Below are 17,630 nucleotides of genomic sequence, written 5' to 3' on the forward strand. Positions count from 1 at the left end.
TCATTTTAATAGTTTTTTATATTTTTTTTTGAAAAATTTACCATCCTTTTAAATATTATATAAATATAAAATTAACAATATACTTAGTAACTAAACAATATCTTGCCAATTTTGCTTCTAACTCTTAAGATAAACAAAATGTATTCTTCTAAAAATTTTCATTGTTTCATGATTATTAAATTTGCCGTATAAAGAATTAAAATTGTTCTTTTATATATAGTAAATCTTGCATGTCTCTACTTATTGTTTTTATTATACTTAATACTTTATTTCACTGATTTTAAATGCACTATTTCTTTATTACAACAGATAAAAGAATTTGTCAAAAAAAAAAAAAATATGAACTAATAATGTTCTATTTTATTAAAAATAGTTAACCATATTTAAAATATTTTTTAATATTTATATTTAAAGAAAATCAAGATATTTATTATAACATTTTTACAACCATATAAAACTTGTAAACAATTTTTGTGATTCTATTTAGTTAAGATGATGCCTAGGAATAGTTTAGCTTTCGTATAAACATATTTTCAGTGCAAACAATATAATTATTATTGAAACTAACAATAATATTTAGCGAAGAATAATATTATAACGAATATTTTTGCCTTTTTTCTTTAAATTTCGAATTAGAATCATATTACTATCTATTATGTCAATAAAATAAAAATTATTGAAAATCATATTTTCTTAAATATTTATTATTAAAGGAAATCTATACTTTAATATTACTAATAATTTTTATATATTATAATTTATGTTTATAAAGAAAAAAAAATGGTAATAATTTTAAGTTTTTGTTATTAATATTATAGTAATTTTAATGAATAATTTTTATATTTTTACCAATTTATATTTATTTTCACATTGTTTTTAATTGGTTACAATTATTTTTAAACTAGAAATTATAACTATAATATCAGTATATTAAGAATACTTAATTTAATATATAAAACAAAAAAAAAATTTATAATAGTCCAAACTTATATAAAATATATATTATATTTTTAAAATCATAGGATAATGTTTTCTATTTAATGTTGACGGTTAATAAATCATTTTCAATTACCTCACATCTCAACCACTATATATATTTCACCATTTCATTTGATAGAATTAAGAACAAACTTTACTCATTAATTTTAACAATTATTTATATGAGTTTACACATATTTCATCTAAATCAAAAATAGACTAATGGTTTTAAATTTATAATCATTACGTATAAATATATATATATATATATATTATATTCATATATAATATTGTTTTTGATTTTATTTTAAAAAGAAAATTAATTAAGATATTATAAAATGCATAAAAAGTTTTTAAAAAAAATAATTATTATTTTATTGTTTTTTTTTTCTAACAAAACAAAAATTTTTTATTAAAAATTAGCAGTAATTTAAGAAAAAAAAAGATTAAAAAAATAAATATTTGTTACATTTATTTGAAATATTGTTGCATATACATGTATATATATTTTAATATTTCAAAACTTTTATTTATTATATATTTTCTATAATATGTTACATTTTAGGCATTCTTAAATATAATAGTTAAATTATATTAAAAAAGTAAAAAAAAAAAAATTTTACCAAATATTTCTTAATATTTCATTAATCATATTAATACTCATCCAAATTATAATTATTTTAACACCTTTTTATAAAAATTCATTATTTTGTTTAATCTTTTTAATAGTGATCAATCTTATATCATTATATTTTTTTGACATTTTTAATGATATAGTATAACTTAGTTTATCGTGTTTTGTCACCCTTCAATTTTTCATTTACTAAAAGAACTTTGTTTTTAAATTAATAATTCATTTTAAAATTTCTATTTACTAGATACTTAAATGTTTGAGAAAATTAGTTTCATCATCCATTTTATACAATATTTGTAATTTTATTTTAATAGGACAACTTAAAGACAAATATTGTAAGTTAGATAAGTTAAGATTTAATGACCATTAGAAATTTTAACTTTTTCTATGTCCTCTTAAAAATTTATAAAAATTTTCTTTAATATCTTTTTTTTTATATATATATTTAAATAGTTATTGTTAATTATTAGAAAAATCATATATAAGTCTTTGGGAAATATTTTATGTTTATTATATTTTTGAATTTTGATTATATATATATATATACATATATTTATTTTCTTATTTTTTTTCTATTTATTAACACTATAAAAATTTTTAAATTTTATTTATATAGTAATAAATTTTTATGGAAATACTTATTTTTATTAAAAAAAAAAAGTTATTTTATTTTTTCCAATCCTTTTAAATTAAACTTTATAATAAGTATCTTCTATATAAGTAAAGTACAAAATGTTTACCAACCTTTTTTGTTATTCTTTTATTGTAAAAGTTGATATTTTAAATTTAATGGATTACATAAAACATTTTTTTTTCTTTAAAATAACTAAATTGATTTAAAGAATTAAACTCCCAAATGAATAAAATCTCTTTAGATTTATGATATATCTAATAAAAGATTGTCATATTGTTATTTATATTTATCAATTTGTATATTTATATTCATTACCAATTAGAATAAATACATTATTTCTTTCTTCATTTTATCACTTGAAAGACAAAAGAAAAATAGTTAATATAATAATTTAATATAATTTACATATTATCAGCTAACCTTAATGTATAAATTAAGCTTTATAAATATAAGTTATCCATTTTCTACATCCTCTTTACTACCCTTTCAACTAATCATGAATCTTTTTTGAAACTGTAAATTTATTTACTACACTTTTTACTAACTCTTTTTAAGGAAATGAATCAAGACTTAAAAAAGATTGAATACTTCAATCTCCTGGTAGTATATATTTAAATAATTTTTTTTTCCTTTTTAATATCACTTAAAAAAAAATGTTTATTCAAAATATTTAACCGATGTTCTTCATATACAAGACTTTAAAGAGGATTTTATTATTAAAAGAATTATTTATTAAAAATAAAAAAAAAAAAAAAAATTATTCAAACCATGATGTTTCAATAAATTTAATATTTTTTTATTTATTTATTTTTTTTTTATAATAAAAATGGTTTTGTATAAAATGTAAACTAATCAAATTTTAAAGCTAGAATTAAATTTATGTAATGTGCCGTTAGAATCATTTTATTATATTAAGTCAATTATTTTTATATTCCTTTAAGTAGTTAAACATTCCTTCATTAATCATCCAATAATTTTTTTTATGTTTTTTTTTTTTTAATTTTTTTTTTTACATTAACTCAATTTATTTTAAGTGATATCTCTTATTACAATATATATATAATACTTGTTTTTCATTAATTATAAATATCAATGTTTTTTTTTTAGTGTGTATTATATATATATATATATATATTTAAAATTCTATATCAAAAATAATTGTATTTAAAGCTGAAAGTATTAAAAAAAAATCATATAAAAATTCATTTCTCTATAAATGTAATAATAAATCATGAATAGGCAAAATTGTCTTGAAGAATCATTGTCTCTAGAAAATTGTCATTATTTTAAAGCAGCAAGGAGGAAAGAAAAAAAGTATATTTATAAGGAGGAAAAAAAATATAATATAAATGAAGATAACTTATTTTGGTGTTATAAAAATAAATATATTTCAAAAAAAGTAAAAATTAATTTTTTTAAAATATTTTCAACATTACTATTTGTCTTAACATCATTAACAACATCAGTATTAGGTGCTTCAGGTTTTCGTCAACCAATTTGGGATAATCAAAAATATACTACACAAAGTTTTTATTTACCTCGTAAGTTTTATCTATAAAAAAAATAATAATCATAAAAAAAAAAGTATATAGTTTTAAATTTTTCGATTCTCTTCAATAACTATGCCATCATATCGGGTAATATCAATATTTTTATATGTTAAATTAACTTTTTAAAAATAATCTTTTATAAAGTTATTTTTATATTATCAAAAACTCTTTTTGTTGTATAATTTAAACATTTTGTAGAGAGAGACAATCATTTTATCTTAAACAAGATGCCCAATTAATAGGACAATTGTTTATCTGTAAAAAGAAATAATAGAAAGTTATAAAGTTATTTTATATATATAAATGTATAAAGCATCAATAAATTGAAGCTATAAATTATTATTATTAAATTATTTGTTCTGTTTTATTTATATTGTTAAATTTGACAAGAATGTAATAAAAAAAAAATTTTTAGAATATCTTAATATTTTTTTTTTACTAAAATTTTCTTTTGATAATTTTATTTATATAACTATTTTTTACTATTGCATTTAAATTTTTACTTAAAATTAACTAAACTTTGCATATTTTTTTACTGTGAATTTTTATAAATATTTATTTATTATAAATATATTTAAATAAAAATTATACCCTGTTGTAAGATATTTGAAAAGGTATAACTTTTATTATTTCAATATTGTTGTATCATTATAATATAACATGTTTTCAAAGATAAACACTGATTATTTCAAATCATATAGAAAAATTGTTATTAATATATCAAATTTATTTGTAAAAAAAAAAAATTTTTATTAATTAATCTTAATCACTCATTTGCAGATAAATTACTTATTTTATTTTATTACATCATATAACATATCATCAATAGTATAAAGTTTATTTCTAACAAAAATTTGTTTATATTAAAAATTGTGAACTATTATTTTTTAAAAAAAAAAATATTAATATAATTATATAAAAAGAAAGCACTCTAACAATTCAAAATCATATTTGTCATATTTTATAAGTTTTCCCAAAAATTTACTCTTATTTCCCAAGAGTTATTATATATTGTCATTTTTTTTTTGTTTAAACCTATGCTCACACAATAACAAAGAAATATTTTTATCTATTTCAATGCTATTTTCTTATTATATATGATCTATCCAGGCTACAACAATTTTTATTATTTTTATATTTATTAAGTAGAATATATTAAAAACTATTTTACCATTTGTATTTTAATGATATTTTTATTTTTGGTTATTTAAAAAATTTTTTATTTATTTATAAGGATAGAATTTTTATAAGGTAAATGTAGTCTAGAAATACAATTTTTTACTTAGCCTTTTTTTTTTAATATTTAATCTTAGAATATATAAAAGTTTTATGTAAAAGAAATATTTTTTTTTTTTAAGTTACAAAGAATTTTCTATATGTCTATTAAATTTTTCTATGAATGTTTTTATTACTACAATTTTTATCTTTAATTATTTTATTAAAACTTTTATTATATAATACTATTTAATATTTTTTTAATATAAGAAATAATGATTGTTGTGTATTAATAAATATCCCCCATTATCAATCACATTAATTTTACACATGTAATAAATAAAGTTAATCATAAAACATTAGTATAAAAAGCCACCTAATATAAATTTAGTTTATTGAAGAATGATCAAACTTAAACTAAGCTAAATTACAACTATTTTAGCTTAAATCATTTTAAAATATAACTTTTAGTGCGGCTTCCTCTTTTAATCTACTACATATGTAAACTTGAAGAAGATTGAAAAGTTGGGACATTTTATATTGAAAACAATTGCTAATATAACTCATTTTATAAATTTGACAACAATGACAAATTTATTTATACATTATATTTTTGTTAATATAACTTTTATCGACATATTTATATTTGTTTTTACTTTTTTTTTTTTATTATTATTTTAATAAACTCTTATCAAAGTTCTATACTGAGATCTATTGAAAATCTCAATAATAACATCTTCCTATACTTCTTTATATATTTTAGTTTTTCCTTTTTAACATATTTTTAGTATAATAAGAAAACATGACAAAATATAAGAAGTGTTAATATAAGTAAAAAAATTGGGACATGTAATTTTGTTTATAGAAAGTTCTCCCATACTTCACTTTAGATAAGTAGACTTATCACTAGTTGATTATTGATAAGCTACTTTTAATGAAAATTTTCACACGATTCTTATATTTTTAATTCATAATACTACTAAACTTTTAATTTTTTTATATTCTTTTATTATTTAAATAGTTATTAACATTATTAAAAATATTTATTTTTAAAATTATATTACATCATTTTAATATGTCTATTAAGGTAACAGTATTAAAAATATCAACTATTATTTCTAAATGTAAAACATTTGTATGGTTCTATCATAATGAAATGAGATTGAGGATACCTAAAAATTATAGTAAAATAGATAAACAAAAATATATTATTATTATATATATTATCTTCATATTATTTCATTTATCATTTCCCATAAAAGGAGCTATCGTACCTGATGGTTCTTTTTTTGATCCACATCTTACAAATATAATATCACATCAACAAGATTATAAAAAAATAAATGGTGGATTCATAGAAAGTAGTACAATGAATCATGTAATGTATCCTGATAATAATAATAATATTGAGATGGAAAGTTTTGAAGAGAGTCATGATCTTTTTGATTCATCATATATAAGATCTGATGATTTTTTACCTCCTAAATATGAAGAACACATATTTGATGGGCAACCAGCTAGTGGTAATATAAATATTTTTATTGATATACTTTGATTTTTTTATAGATACGGCTAAATGTTATTCATGTATGTCAACTTTTTATGGTGCTGTATGGCCAGCAATAAATCATGTTTATAAAAAACCTAAAAATTTTACAAATAAATGTAATGAAGATAATGTTGATTCTAATTATGTTCCTGCAACAATGTGTTCTACAATATGTGTACATATGTGGGAAGATGCCAATGTTGGTGGTAAGATATTATTAGATATATATATATATATATATATATATATATATAAATATATTTTAATAAAAATAATTAATTTTTTAAAAAAAAAATATATCTTATTTTAGGTGTTAAAATCAAAGGACATATTCGTGGGTGTTTAGATGATATCTTAATAAACGGTTTTAATCAAACAGTTGTCACTTGGTATAGGTGGATGCATAGAGATAGTTGTAGACAGTATAGGAAACGTGAACTTTTCAAGATTCCTTCTGATCAAAGTGATGAAAGTATGGTTAATGTTTGTACATGCTACTCAGATCATTGTAATTCCGGTTCACAAGTTTCTCATTGTTCTTTATTATCTTTATTATTAGTGCTTTCAATCATTATTTTTAAAGAAATTCTTGAAAGACGGTGATTGTAATATATATGTTATAAATTGTTAAGATTAAATTTAATAAAAAAAAAATAAATTTTATTGTATTTTATAAATCTTTTTTTTTTACACATATATATAAAATTAACTTATAATTTTTAATTGGTACATGATAATGATGTAATACCAGCATCTTTTAAACATTCACAACTTTCTTTGGCTCTATTTTTTTCATTAAAATTATATTCTTGTTCACATTCTTTAAAAGCAGCATTAGCTTTTTCATCGGGTGGAGAAAGTGCACATTTCATGAGGAAGGCACAAGATACAGGAGATCTTTTAGAACGATGAGTTTTAGGAATAATATTTAATGGTTCTACCATTGAACATTCCTCTAAACACATAATAAATTGTCCAAGTTCAGGAGGACCTTGCATTTGTGAGACAGCTGGAGCTGCAATAAATGAATCATCATTTGACAAATCAACATTTGTTCCATCATTATGTGGTATTATAGGAATAAGAGGAATTGTAAGATTTGAAGGATTTACCTCATTTGAACAACCAAGTGATCCAATTTTATTTTTTACACAACTATCCATTTTTATGGCAAAATCAGTTTCTTTATCTAAACATGCAATTATTTTATCGGCATTTCCAATACGACTCAATATATTAGTACATTGTGCCTCTTTTTTACATTTTAATGTTCGTTTTTGAAGTTCCTCTGAACATCTATCAATGTCATCACAACGGCATTGTCTAACACTTGCATAACCAGCAGGTACCTCAGCACTTAAAAAGGTAATTCCAAGTAAAAAGCAAAGCTAAACAAAAAAAAAAGTTTTATAAACATATAAAAATAAACTTACAGAAATTCCAAAAAACTTCATTTTTTAAAAATGATTAATTAAACTTTTCTCGATCATGCTTATTTATATACTCAAAAGTTTTATTTAAAAATCTAGTTTTAATTTGATTATAATATTATCTAAAAATAACATAGTCACAGTTTTCTCAAGAATAAGGTGTAATTTCTTTTTTTTTCATCAACTAGATCACTTTTCATTTTATAGTGAAACGTATCCACACTTACATTTGTTATTCATATACACAACATAATAAAAGACTGGCTATTTTCAATTTAAATAATACAAATAACTAAACATAATTTGCAATCTGCAATTCTATATTTTTATTTTATTTACCTAAGTTTATTTTTTTTTTCTAATGGGAAAGAAAATAAACAACGAAAATGTAATCTTACAAATGACTTTATTAAAAATATGGAAAGATTATGATGAAAAAAAAATATATATATATATAATATGATATTTGCAGACAGTTAGATACTTTTAAAAGTGAAAACAAGTTTCTTAAGATTATACCTTTATTTATTTTAGATGTTTTTGGTTGTAAAATAAAACAACTTGTATTATTTAAGTACAAAAACTTTTAAATACCAATATTTGTAAAGGAAATAAAATAAAAAAAAAAGTCATAGATTTAATAATAAAAATCGTGAAAATTTTTTAAATATTATTTAGTTTAGTGGTAAAATTTATAAAACAATTTTTGTATATTCATCAACAACAAAGTTTCTTTAAGTTATAAGTTATGAAAAAAAAAATTAAATTAATTTTTTATTATATTTAAAAAAAAAATCCCTTTTTATTGTGTGTTATATAGATGATTTCATTTATATCAAAAATCTTGTGTTAATGAAAAAAAAATTATTTTTTTTTAGATGCAGACATATTTTTATTTAAAATTTTAGCACAATCTTCTGACATTTTTCTTACCTCCTGGTCATTATACCTACATCAAAATGTAAACCAATTGGAAGGAGAAATCAAATATACCTTGCACCACCAATCATTGCATATATCTAATAATAATTTTTTGTTATTTACAAATTTACCTTATTCATATTTTAATCAATACAATTATAGAAAAATGTTTACTTTTTTTTCAATAAATAAATATTTATTCAAATCGTTATTTTGTAAATTAAAAAAAATTTTTTTGTATTAAAATAATATTAGAAAAAAAACACATTGTACATTTTTAATTTAAAAATATTATTATTTTTAATACAAAACTTCTTTCAATATAAAACTCTTATCTTTATATTTTTTATCAAACAATATTTTAAAAATAAACGATTAGAAAAAAAAATCAAACTTTATTTAATACAAGAATTAATTAAAAAAAATAAATGTAAACACAATAAACTTTATAAAGTTTATATAAATTTTCATGATTTTTTGCATATATTTGTCATTTTTTAAGATATTATTTTTTAGTTATCGCCTTAAAAATACAAATGATGTAAATCAAAAAAATATTAAAAAATAAATCTTGGGTTTTAAAAAAATCTCTATCTACTATAAAAGTTATCATAACTTTTGAATTAATATTAATTTAAAAATATTAAAAATAATGATACACAGTCAATCTTTGTCAAAGTTTTTTTTTTATTAAAAAGTTAAGTTGTTTTGTTTTTAACTCATAGAAGTAAATATAATCTATAAAATATTAAAATGGTAAACAAAAAAGATTGTGAATGTTTATACAATTTTGTTAAAAATTTATTTAATATAAAAAAAATAAATCTTTTTAAAGGCAATCTATTTTTATAAGTTATATTTTTTAAAATATTTACTTTTACTAGATATAATTTTTATCTTTTACTACAGTTTATTTATTATTTTCTTATACAAAAGTTTTTTGTTTATCAATTGTTTGAGTGGATAATTCAATTGGATATTCTTTTTTTTTGTAAAAATTTAAAATATAAAAATTTGATAACGGAGAGATACTCTTCATCTGTGTTATTTCTACTAGTTTAAAAAGATATATTATTATTTAAAAAACAAATAATTGTAAAATACAATGTTTTCATCATTTTATATTATTAAAAATTTACTATAACATTTGAAACCTAAATCTTACGACGAAATTGTGATATTTCATCCATTCTTTACATTATTTAACAATGTACGTAATAAGACAATTATTGGAATAATGATACTGGTTATATAGCCAACTGGTAAATGTCTCATTTCCCAAACTATATTTTGACGCCAGAAGAAGAAGATAATATTTATTTATCGAATTGAGCAGTCATATTATTAAGTAAGTTGAAATTAGGTTTTTAAATTTTTAATTATATAGATTTTTTAATGTATTATTGTTCTTTATCAAAATAATATAACTAAATTTTTACTCAGAATTTTATATAAATCATTAGAAAAATAGGTATCTGTCATGAATTCATTTAATTTAAACTTTGAAAATGGTAAAGCTTCAGTTGGCAAAGAAAAATGTTTAAAGGAAAGGAAGGAAATGTCACCTATTGATAAAACATCATCATCACCATCATCAAATAATTTGATTGGCCAGCCATGTGGTCTTACAAATTTAGGAAATACTTGTTTCTTTAATTCTGTTATGCAATGTCTTTTAAATACTCATGTTATTAAGGAATATACTTTGAATGTTTCTAAGGCAACATCTTTAGAAGTACCCAAAAGAGATGTTTATATAAATGATAACAAAGTTTCATTAGATGAAATGGTTATTAAAGTTGATGCTGAAAAATGTCGTTTAACAGAAAGTTTTAAAAAATTTTATATTACTTTTACTTCAATGAAACGTGTCGATCCAAGAGATTTGTTTTTTGAAATTTGTGCAAAGGCTGATCGTTTTCGTGGATGGGCTCAACAGGATGCTCATGAATTATTAAGATATTTGATGGATGGTTTGAAGACTGAGGAGATAGATAGATTTAAAAAAGCCATTATGAGTGAATTACAATTTCCGATATCGGGAAAAGAGGCAAAACCTGAACATGCTCAATATGCAAGAGCTATACTAGAAGTTGGTAGAAAACCAATGATTGATCGTGTTTTTGGTGGTAGTTTGGTTCAAACACTGACATGTTGTAGGTGTAAGTATGTCTCCTCTAGACTAGAACCTTTTATGGATCTTTCTTTACCTCTTGCTTCTATGACAACAAATTCACCTTTAATTAAACCAACAATAAATTTTGGAAACAACAAACATCCTGAGGCTAAAAAAGCAAAAAAAGATAATAGAATGAAAATTGGTTTATCAAGGGAGAATGATGATGTTGATAATGATATTTTGGATGATGATATTGATGGTAAGAAGGATGAATTTGAAGAAAGTTCTGGTAGTGGTCTTGAGGAGGAAATTACAAGTGATGGAGAACAGGAAATGGATGATTATGATAATTATCAATCTAATAACAACTCTAATTGTTCACAAAATCATCTAGATAGATATAGGGAAAGACTTGTTGAAGTTGATGGTGATGATTGTAATGAGGAGCGTAGTGTATACAATTGTCTAAAACAATTTACTTCAGAGGAAGATTTAACAGGATCTAATTCTTATGAATGTGAAAAATGTTGTCTTGAATTTAATAAAAAAAAGCTAAAAGAAAATCCTAAAGCTAAGAAAAAAATGGTTGAAGCTAAAAAGAAATATCTCATATACTCTCCACCTGTAATACTTACATTACATCTTAAAAGATTTGAACAGGTTCATAATTCAGTTTATGTTAGAACTAGAAAAATTTCTGGATATGTTGATTTTAACTTTGAATTAGACTTAGCTCCATTTGTTGCTAAACATGGACAAGTAAGTTAATTTTATTTATAATATTATTATACATGTATCTGTACAATTTTAGCGTATTGTACCAGGAGAAAAAAGGGTATTATACCGTTTATATGGTATTGTTGTTCATTCCGGTGGTCTTAGTGGTGGACATTATATTGCTTATGTCAAAACAAGAAGGGAAATATCTTACATTAAAGAATTCTTTAATAATGCAGCAAGTTATGATGACTTTATGAAGCAAGTAACTGAACGAGATGAAGATGAATGCCTCAGAGATATACCAAAGAAATATAATGAAAATCGTGAAGATTTTAATAAAGATGGGAGATGGTATTGTTGTAGTGATTCATCTGTTCATGCTGTTGATGTGGATCAAGTTAGTAAATGTGAGGCATATATTCTTTTTTATGAGCGTATGATTTAATTTATTTTACGTAATCTTCTATTTGAAGTTTAATACTGTTATCAATTTATTTTATACTAAAAGATGTTTGAAAAAATGTTAAAAACAAAAATTATAAAATACATGATTTTTGTTAATACTAGCTTTTTTTTATATTTAAAGAAATATTTTGTTATTTTAATATAACACAAATTTTTTATTAAAGCTTTGCTTCGATATATTTTTATAATTTAAAATAATTAACAACTGGTATTTAATTATTACTTTTTTTTTCACAATGTATATCATAGATGCCTTTTCTGTTACCTTAATTTTTATTTAAATTTTGTATCAAGAAAGCTAAAAAAAAATATATATAATTGTGTTTATAGTTTAAATATATAAATATTTTATGTTTACTGGTTTCTTATATATTTATTTTAAAAATTGAAATATTATTTCATTTATTAATTTTAATAGCATCCCCTTAACAACCTGGAATATATATATATATAGTTTGGTAACCAAGAGAAATATATACTAATTATGTATGTCATTCTTTTAAAAATTCAATTCTTAAATACCTAATAGCATACAAGTTTCTGAAATATATAATGATAAAATATTATAAAGTTTTTAGTATACTTGTCATTAGTTTGTATAGTGAGAACATATTTAAATTTTTCTCTAACAATGCTTGTTGACTATTTGAAACAGAAACACTTCAGTAGTGATGTTTAAAGACAACTTTGGACAGGATTAACTTATTAAGATTATTCTGCGATATTTTATTTTAGCTATATTTATATATATTAATTTAAAATGGTACATCTTATTTTTGATATATATATATTAATTTAATATAATAAAACATGAAAAAAAAGTTGAAAAATTTTAATCTTTCAATATTTGTTTATAATATTTAATATATATATATATTTAGGATATTATGTAAGTGTAAACTAGACAGGAAGATTCGAAATTTTTTTTTTATCGATCATGAATACATGGTGACAATACAATTTTTAATATTTCTTTAATTATATCTAAAGATTGTTAAATTATTTTTTTTATTTACTTCCCTTTTATCAATTATCATTATATCCCATGCGACGTATACAAAATCTTTTACAAACCATCATATAAATCATATGAAATTGATTTTAAAATATAGAGCACATCTTTAAGTTTGTCTATTTTCTTTATTATAAAATGAACTTTAAATCAAGGATGTTACTATCTTTGGGTATAGTAATTCATTTAAGAAACCAACCATAAATAAATTAATTTAATAAAGTTGTCAAATAATATTTAAATAATTATAATTAATAACTTGCCTTTTTATTTATACTATTAGTATTGTTAAATTCCATTTTTATTGTAAAAATTATTTTTTTGTTAGGTAATAATAAAAAAAAAAGTAATTATTTAAACATTCATTATTTTTATTTTCTGGTTGAACAAATTATACCATACAATTTGACGTTATTTAAAAACGTTTTTATTTTACACTATTTTTTTTTTTATACTTTAGGTCTTATCTAACAGGAATTTTATTTAATATGAAAAATAAAAGAACAATACAAACTACGATTTTTTAAAGTTAATCGTATTTTGTTGAAAAATAATATATATATATATATATATATATAAATAATATATATCAATAAATTAATTAATATATCATAGTTTAAAATTAAAATGTTTTAAGAATTGTTAAAATTATTTAAAATATAAAATATTTAAGTAGTTATTATTATATATTCTATATTACAGATAAGTGTATGTAAAATAAAAGTAATTCTGCTTTTTGTTTTTTTTTTTAACAACTATATTAAAAATTAATGATTAAATATAAAATTGTAAGTAATAACACTTCATTTCTAAAATAACGTTCACTAGACTACATAAATTTAATATTTTGATTAGAAATGTGATAAGATTTTTCAAATGACCTATAAATAAATACAATTTTAATTTTTCTATTATTAAAGAGTGTGTTGTCGCTAACGGAAAAAAAAAAGAAAAGATTACAAAGAAGCATAGGTATATAATTTTACTTTTTTTTAATATTATTTTCTCTTCTTTTATTCAAATGCATTTACTTTTAATTTATTTTTTTTACAGATAATCATGACATCCAGCTGTTCTAAAACTGGGAATGGCTCTTGTAAAACAGATAATGGTTGTTGTCAAATGAATGGATTATCTAAATTTGCCATAATAAGTATATTTATAGCATATGGAATAAATGTTCTTAATCCAGATACTGGACTTTTAAAAACAGGTGCAATTATTTTAACTATAAATATACTTACTTCTGATATATTTTTGAGGATTATTAAAACATTACCACGCGATATAAAAGGAATATTAACTTTAATTATGATAAAATATAAAGTTTATAAAGCATTTAAAAAAAATGAACCATTACATTATTATTGGATGAGTAATGTTAAAAAGTATGGAAATAGTGAGGCTATAATTGATATTGATAATAATAAAACATTAACTTTTAATGAAGTTAACTCTCTTGCCAATAAATATGCAAATTTTTTTCTTTCTAAAGGTTATACTAAAGGTGATGTTGTAGCATTATATTCAGAAAATTCATTAGAATTTTTTGCTTTTTGGATTGGGATGTCAAAGATTGGTGTTGTAACGGCATGGATTAATTCAAATTTAAAATCAGAACCATTGTCACATTCAATAAAATCTGCTAAAACAACAACAATTATTACCACAAATAGTCTTATCAATAGTATGTTTAATGTTTAATTAGTAAAAAAAAAATAATATTATTTTTAGCACTTCAAAAGTTGTTTGATAGTAAGTTACTTGATAAGGATGAATACAAATTATATAATTTATCTAATGAAAAAGTAAATGAATACATTAATTTAAAGGATGTATGTGATAATTGTAGTGAAATTGATAAGAAATATCATCCAAACTTTAAGGATATCCTTTGCTATATTTATACTTCAGGAACAACAGGAAATCCAAAACCTGCTGTCATCAAACATTATCGGTATTTTTTTATGTCTAATGGTATTAAAACTGCATTTGGTATTACAAAAGAGGATCGAATATATATAACAATGCCAATGTACCACTCAGCAGCTGGTATTTTAGGGACAGGACAATTAATTGTTGGTGGTTCAACATTAATAATTAAAAAAAAATTTTCAGCATCTAATTTTTGGAAGGATGCTGTTAAATATAGATGTACAGTTTCACAATATATTGGTGAAATATGTCGGTATCTTTTGGCTCAAAAACAAATTGATGAAGAAAAAAAACATCCAATTAAATTAATGTTTGGTAATGGTTTACGTGGTGAAATTTGGCCTGAATTTGTTAATAGATTTAACATTAGAAAAATAGGAGAATTTTATGGTAGTACAGAGGGTAATTCTAATATATTAAATCTTAATTCACATGTTGGAGCATGTGGATTTTTTCCAATTTATCCATTTATAAAAGCATTTTATCCTGTTAGATTATTAAAAGTTGATGAAGAAACAGGTGAAATATTACGTGATAAAAATGGTTTATGTATTACATGTCAACCTGGAGAAATGGGTGAGATGTGTGGAGTTATTAAAAAAAATGATCCATTATTAAATTTTGAGGGATATGTTAATAAAGATGATACATCAAAAAAAGTTATTAGAGATGTTACTGTTAAAGGTGATATGGTATTTACATCAGGAGATTTATTATATTGGGATGAATTAGGTTACCTTTATTTTAAAGATAGAAGAGGTGATACTTTTAGATGGAAAGGTGAAAATTGTAGTACAATGGAAGTTGAAGGTATTTTACAACCAATTAAAACTGTTCAGGATGTCTCTGTTTATGGTGTTGAGATTCCGGGAAAAGAAGGAAGAGCTGGAATGGCAGGGGTATCATTAATTGATAATGTAAATGTAACAAATTTTGTTAAAGATATTGCAAATATATTAATAGAAAGTTTACCCCCATATGCTGTTCCATTATTTTTAAGGATATGTAAAGAGGTTGAACAAACTGGTACATTTAAACTTAAAAAAACAACATTACAAAAAGAAGGATTTGATTTAAAAAAATGTAAAGGTGATTCAATTTATTATATGGATTGGTCTACAAAATCATATACATTATTAACTCCTGAAATGCAGGAGAACATTGAAACAGGAAAATACACAAAATTGTAATATATAGATTATAAATAATAAAAAAAAAAAAAACTTTCTTAAAATTGCCTTAACAAGACAGGTGCTTCATAGTATAAATCATCTAAAACTTAATATAATTTTTTATTAGTTCTTAAAATTCTAATATTACATTCCATAGAAAAATTTATATAAATAAATTATTTTTATAAATAATATATTTTATTAGTACAAATATTTTAAAAAAAATTAAGTATTAAAATGATAAAAAAAATTATAATTATATATTATTATTAATTGTTACTTAAATAAATTACAAGTGATATCTTTTCTGTCTTATTTTTTGAATAATCTTCAACAAAAGTTTTTGCCATCAATCCAATAAATGATGCTAAGGTATCTGTTTTAAAATCATCAACTTTAAATAATTGATTATTTTTAGAAAATGGATGTTTATTAATAGGAAAGGATGACTTTTTTGTGGCATCATAAGAATCATCACAAGCCGAGACTTCATTTAAATCCATAGCTCCAAGTAAAGCTATCTGTTCCTCCAATTCTTTTTCCTTTAAATTTGTAAAAACATTAATTTTTTTCTTTCCCCTAACTGTTCCTAATTTTTCAAAACCTAATGGATTTCCTGCATTCTCCCATTCCTCATCACTTAAAGCAATCGTCTTTCCCTCATCCTTTTTAGGTTTACTTCTTTTTGGAGTAACTTCTTTTTGAGTTAATTTTCTATTATAATATAAATCTTTTTTTGAATTATTTTTTGGTGTTGATTGTTGTGTATTATTAGCCTCATTTTTTTGTACATCATTAAATCGTGTTATCTTATTTTTTTCATTATTACTTTTTTCTAATGTATTTTGTTGTGGAACATTTTTATTTAAATTTTTATCTTTACCAATTTCATTAATATCCATACTTATTATTTTATTATATTATTGTAAAAGTAATAAAATATTTTTAATGATATTTGTTATACAATAAATATTATTTGTATAAAATTTAAATCAAATATTAAAAAAACAAAATATAATATTATTTCCTTTTTTTTTGTTAATGTTTTAATATAGGAATTGAAATTAATTTATGAATATAATATTTAAATTTTTTTTTTTAAAATTCAAAACAAATTAATTAATTAATAGTAATGTAAAAAAAGTTTTATGAATAATAAACATTCATTGTTTTTTTATTAAAATTTTTTAAAACTTTATTTATAGTACAAATTATTATAATTTTAATGGTATATTTATTATCATAAGTTAATTAACATTCGTTCAACTTCAAATATCAATTTGTGAATTATTTGTT

The 17,630-nt window shown here is 20.5% G+C and overlaps 5 protein-coding genes across 5 annotated transcripts; 3 read left to right on the forward strand and 2 right to left on the reverse strand.

The window, feature by feature from the left end:
* Positions 1-6,086: 6,086 nt before the first annotated feature.
* SRAE_1000172300 (Caenorhabditis elegans ly-6-related family-containing protein) lies at positions 6,087-7,163 on the forward strand (the record flags this gene model as incomplete). Its single annotated transcript, XM_024648713.1, has 3 exons — positions 6,087-6,534; positions 6,578-6,766; positions 6,871-7,163. 3 exons carry the CDS (start codon positions 6,087-6,089, stop codon positions 7,161-7,163), a joined length of 930 nt encoding a protein of 309 aa, XP_024502663.1.
* A 116-nt stretch (positions 7,164-7,279) lies between these two features.
* On the reverse strand, positions 7,280-8,014 carry SRAE_1000172400 (Hypothetical protein; the record flags this gene model as incomplete). The annotated part of the gene is made up of 2 exons (XM_024648714.1): positions 7,280-7,948; positions 7,994-8,014. 2 exons carry the CDS (start codon positions 8,012-8,014, stop codon positions 7,280-7,282), a joined length of 690 nt encoding a protein of 229 aa, XP_024502664.1.
* A 435-nt stretch (positions 8,015-8,449) lies between these two features.
* SRAE_1000172500 (Ubiquitin carboxyl-terminal hydrolase) lies at positions 8,450-14,284 on the forward strand (the record flags this gene model as incomplete). Its single annotated transcript, XM_024648715.1, has 8 exons — positions 8,450-8,465; positions 10,245-10,259; positions 10,299-10,308; positions 10,375-10,382; positions 10,435-11,789; positions 11,842-12,184; positions 14,148-14,199; positions 14,281-14,284. 8 exons carry the CDS (start codon positions 8,450-8,452, stop codon positions 14,282-14,284), a joined length of 1,803 nt encoding a protein of 600 aa, XP_024502665.1.
* Positions 14,285-14,286: 2 nt separating this feature from the next.
* Positions 14,287-16,352, forward strand: SRAE_1000172600 (Long-chain fatty acid transport protein 4; the record flags this gene model as incomplete). Its single annotated transcript, XM_024648716.1, has 2 exons — positions 14,287-14,914; positions 14,962-16,352. 2 exons carry the CDS (start codon positions 14,287-14,289, stop codon positions 16,350-16,352), a joined length of 2,019 nt encoding a protein of 672 aa, XP_024502666.1.
* Positions 16,353-16,603: 251 nt separating this feature from the next.
* On the reverse strand, positions 16,604-17,236 carry SRAE_1000172700 (Hypothetical protein; the record flags this gene model as incomplete). Its single annotated transcript, XM_024648717.1, has 1 exon — positions 16,604-17,236. The coding sequence occupies one exon, from the start codon at positions 17,234-17,236 to the stop codon at positions 16,604-16,606; it is 633 nt and encodes a 210-aa protein (XP_024502667.1).
* Positions 17,237-17,630: the final 394 nt, after the last annotated feature.

This window comes from Strongyloides ratti (genome assembly GCF_001040885.1).
Source record: "Strongyloides ratti genome assembly S_ratti_ED321, chromosome : 1".
NCBI lineage: Eukaryota > Metazoa > Nematoda > Chromadorea > Rhabditida > Strongyloididae > Strongyloides > Strongyloides ratti.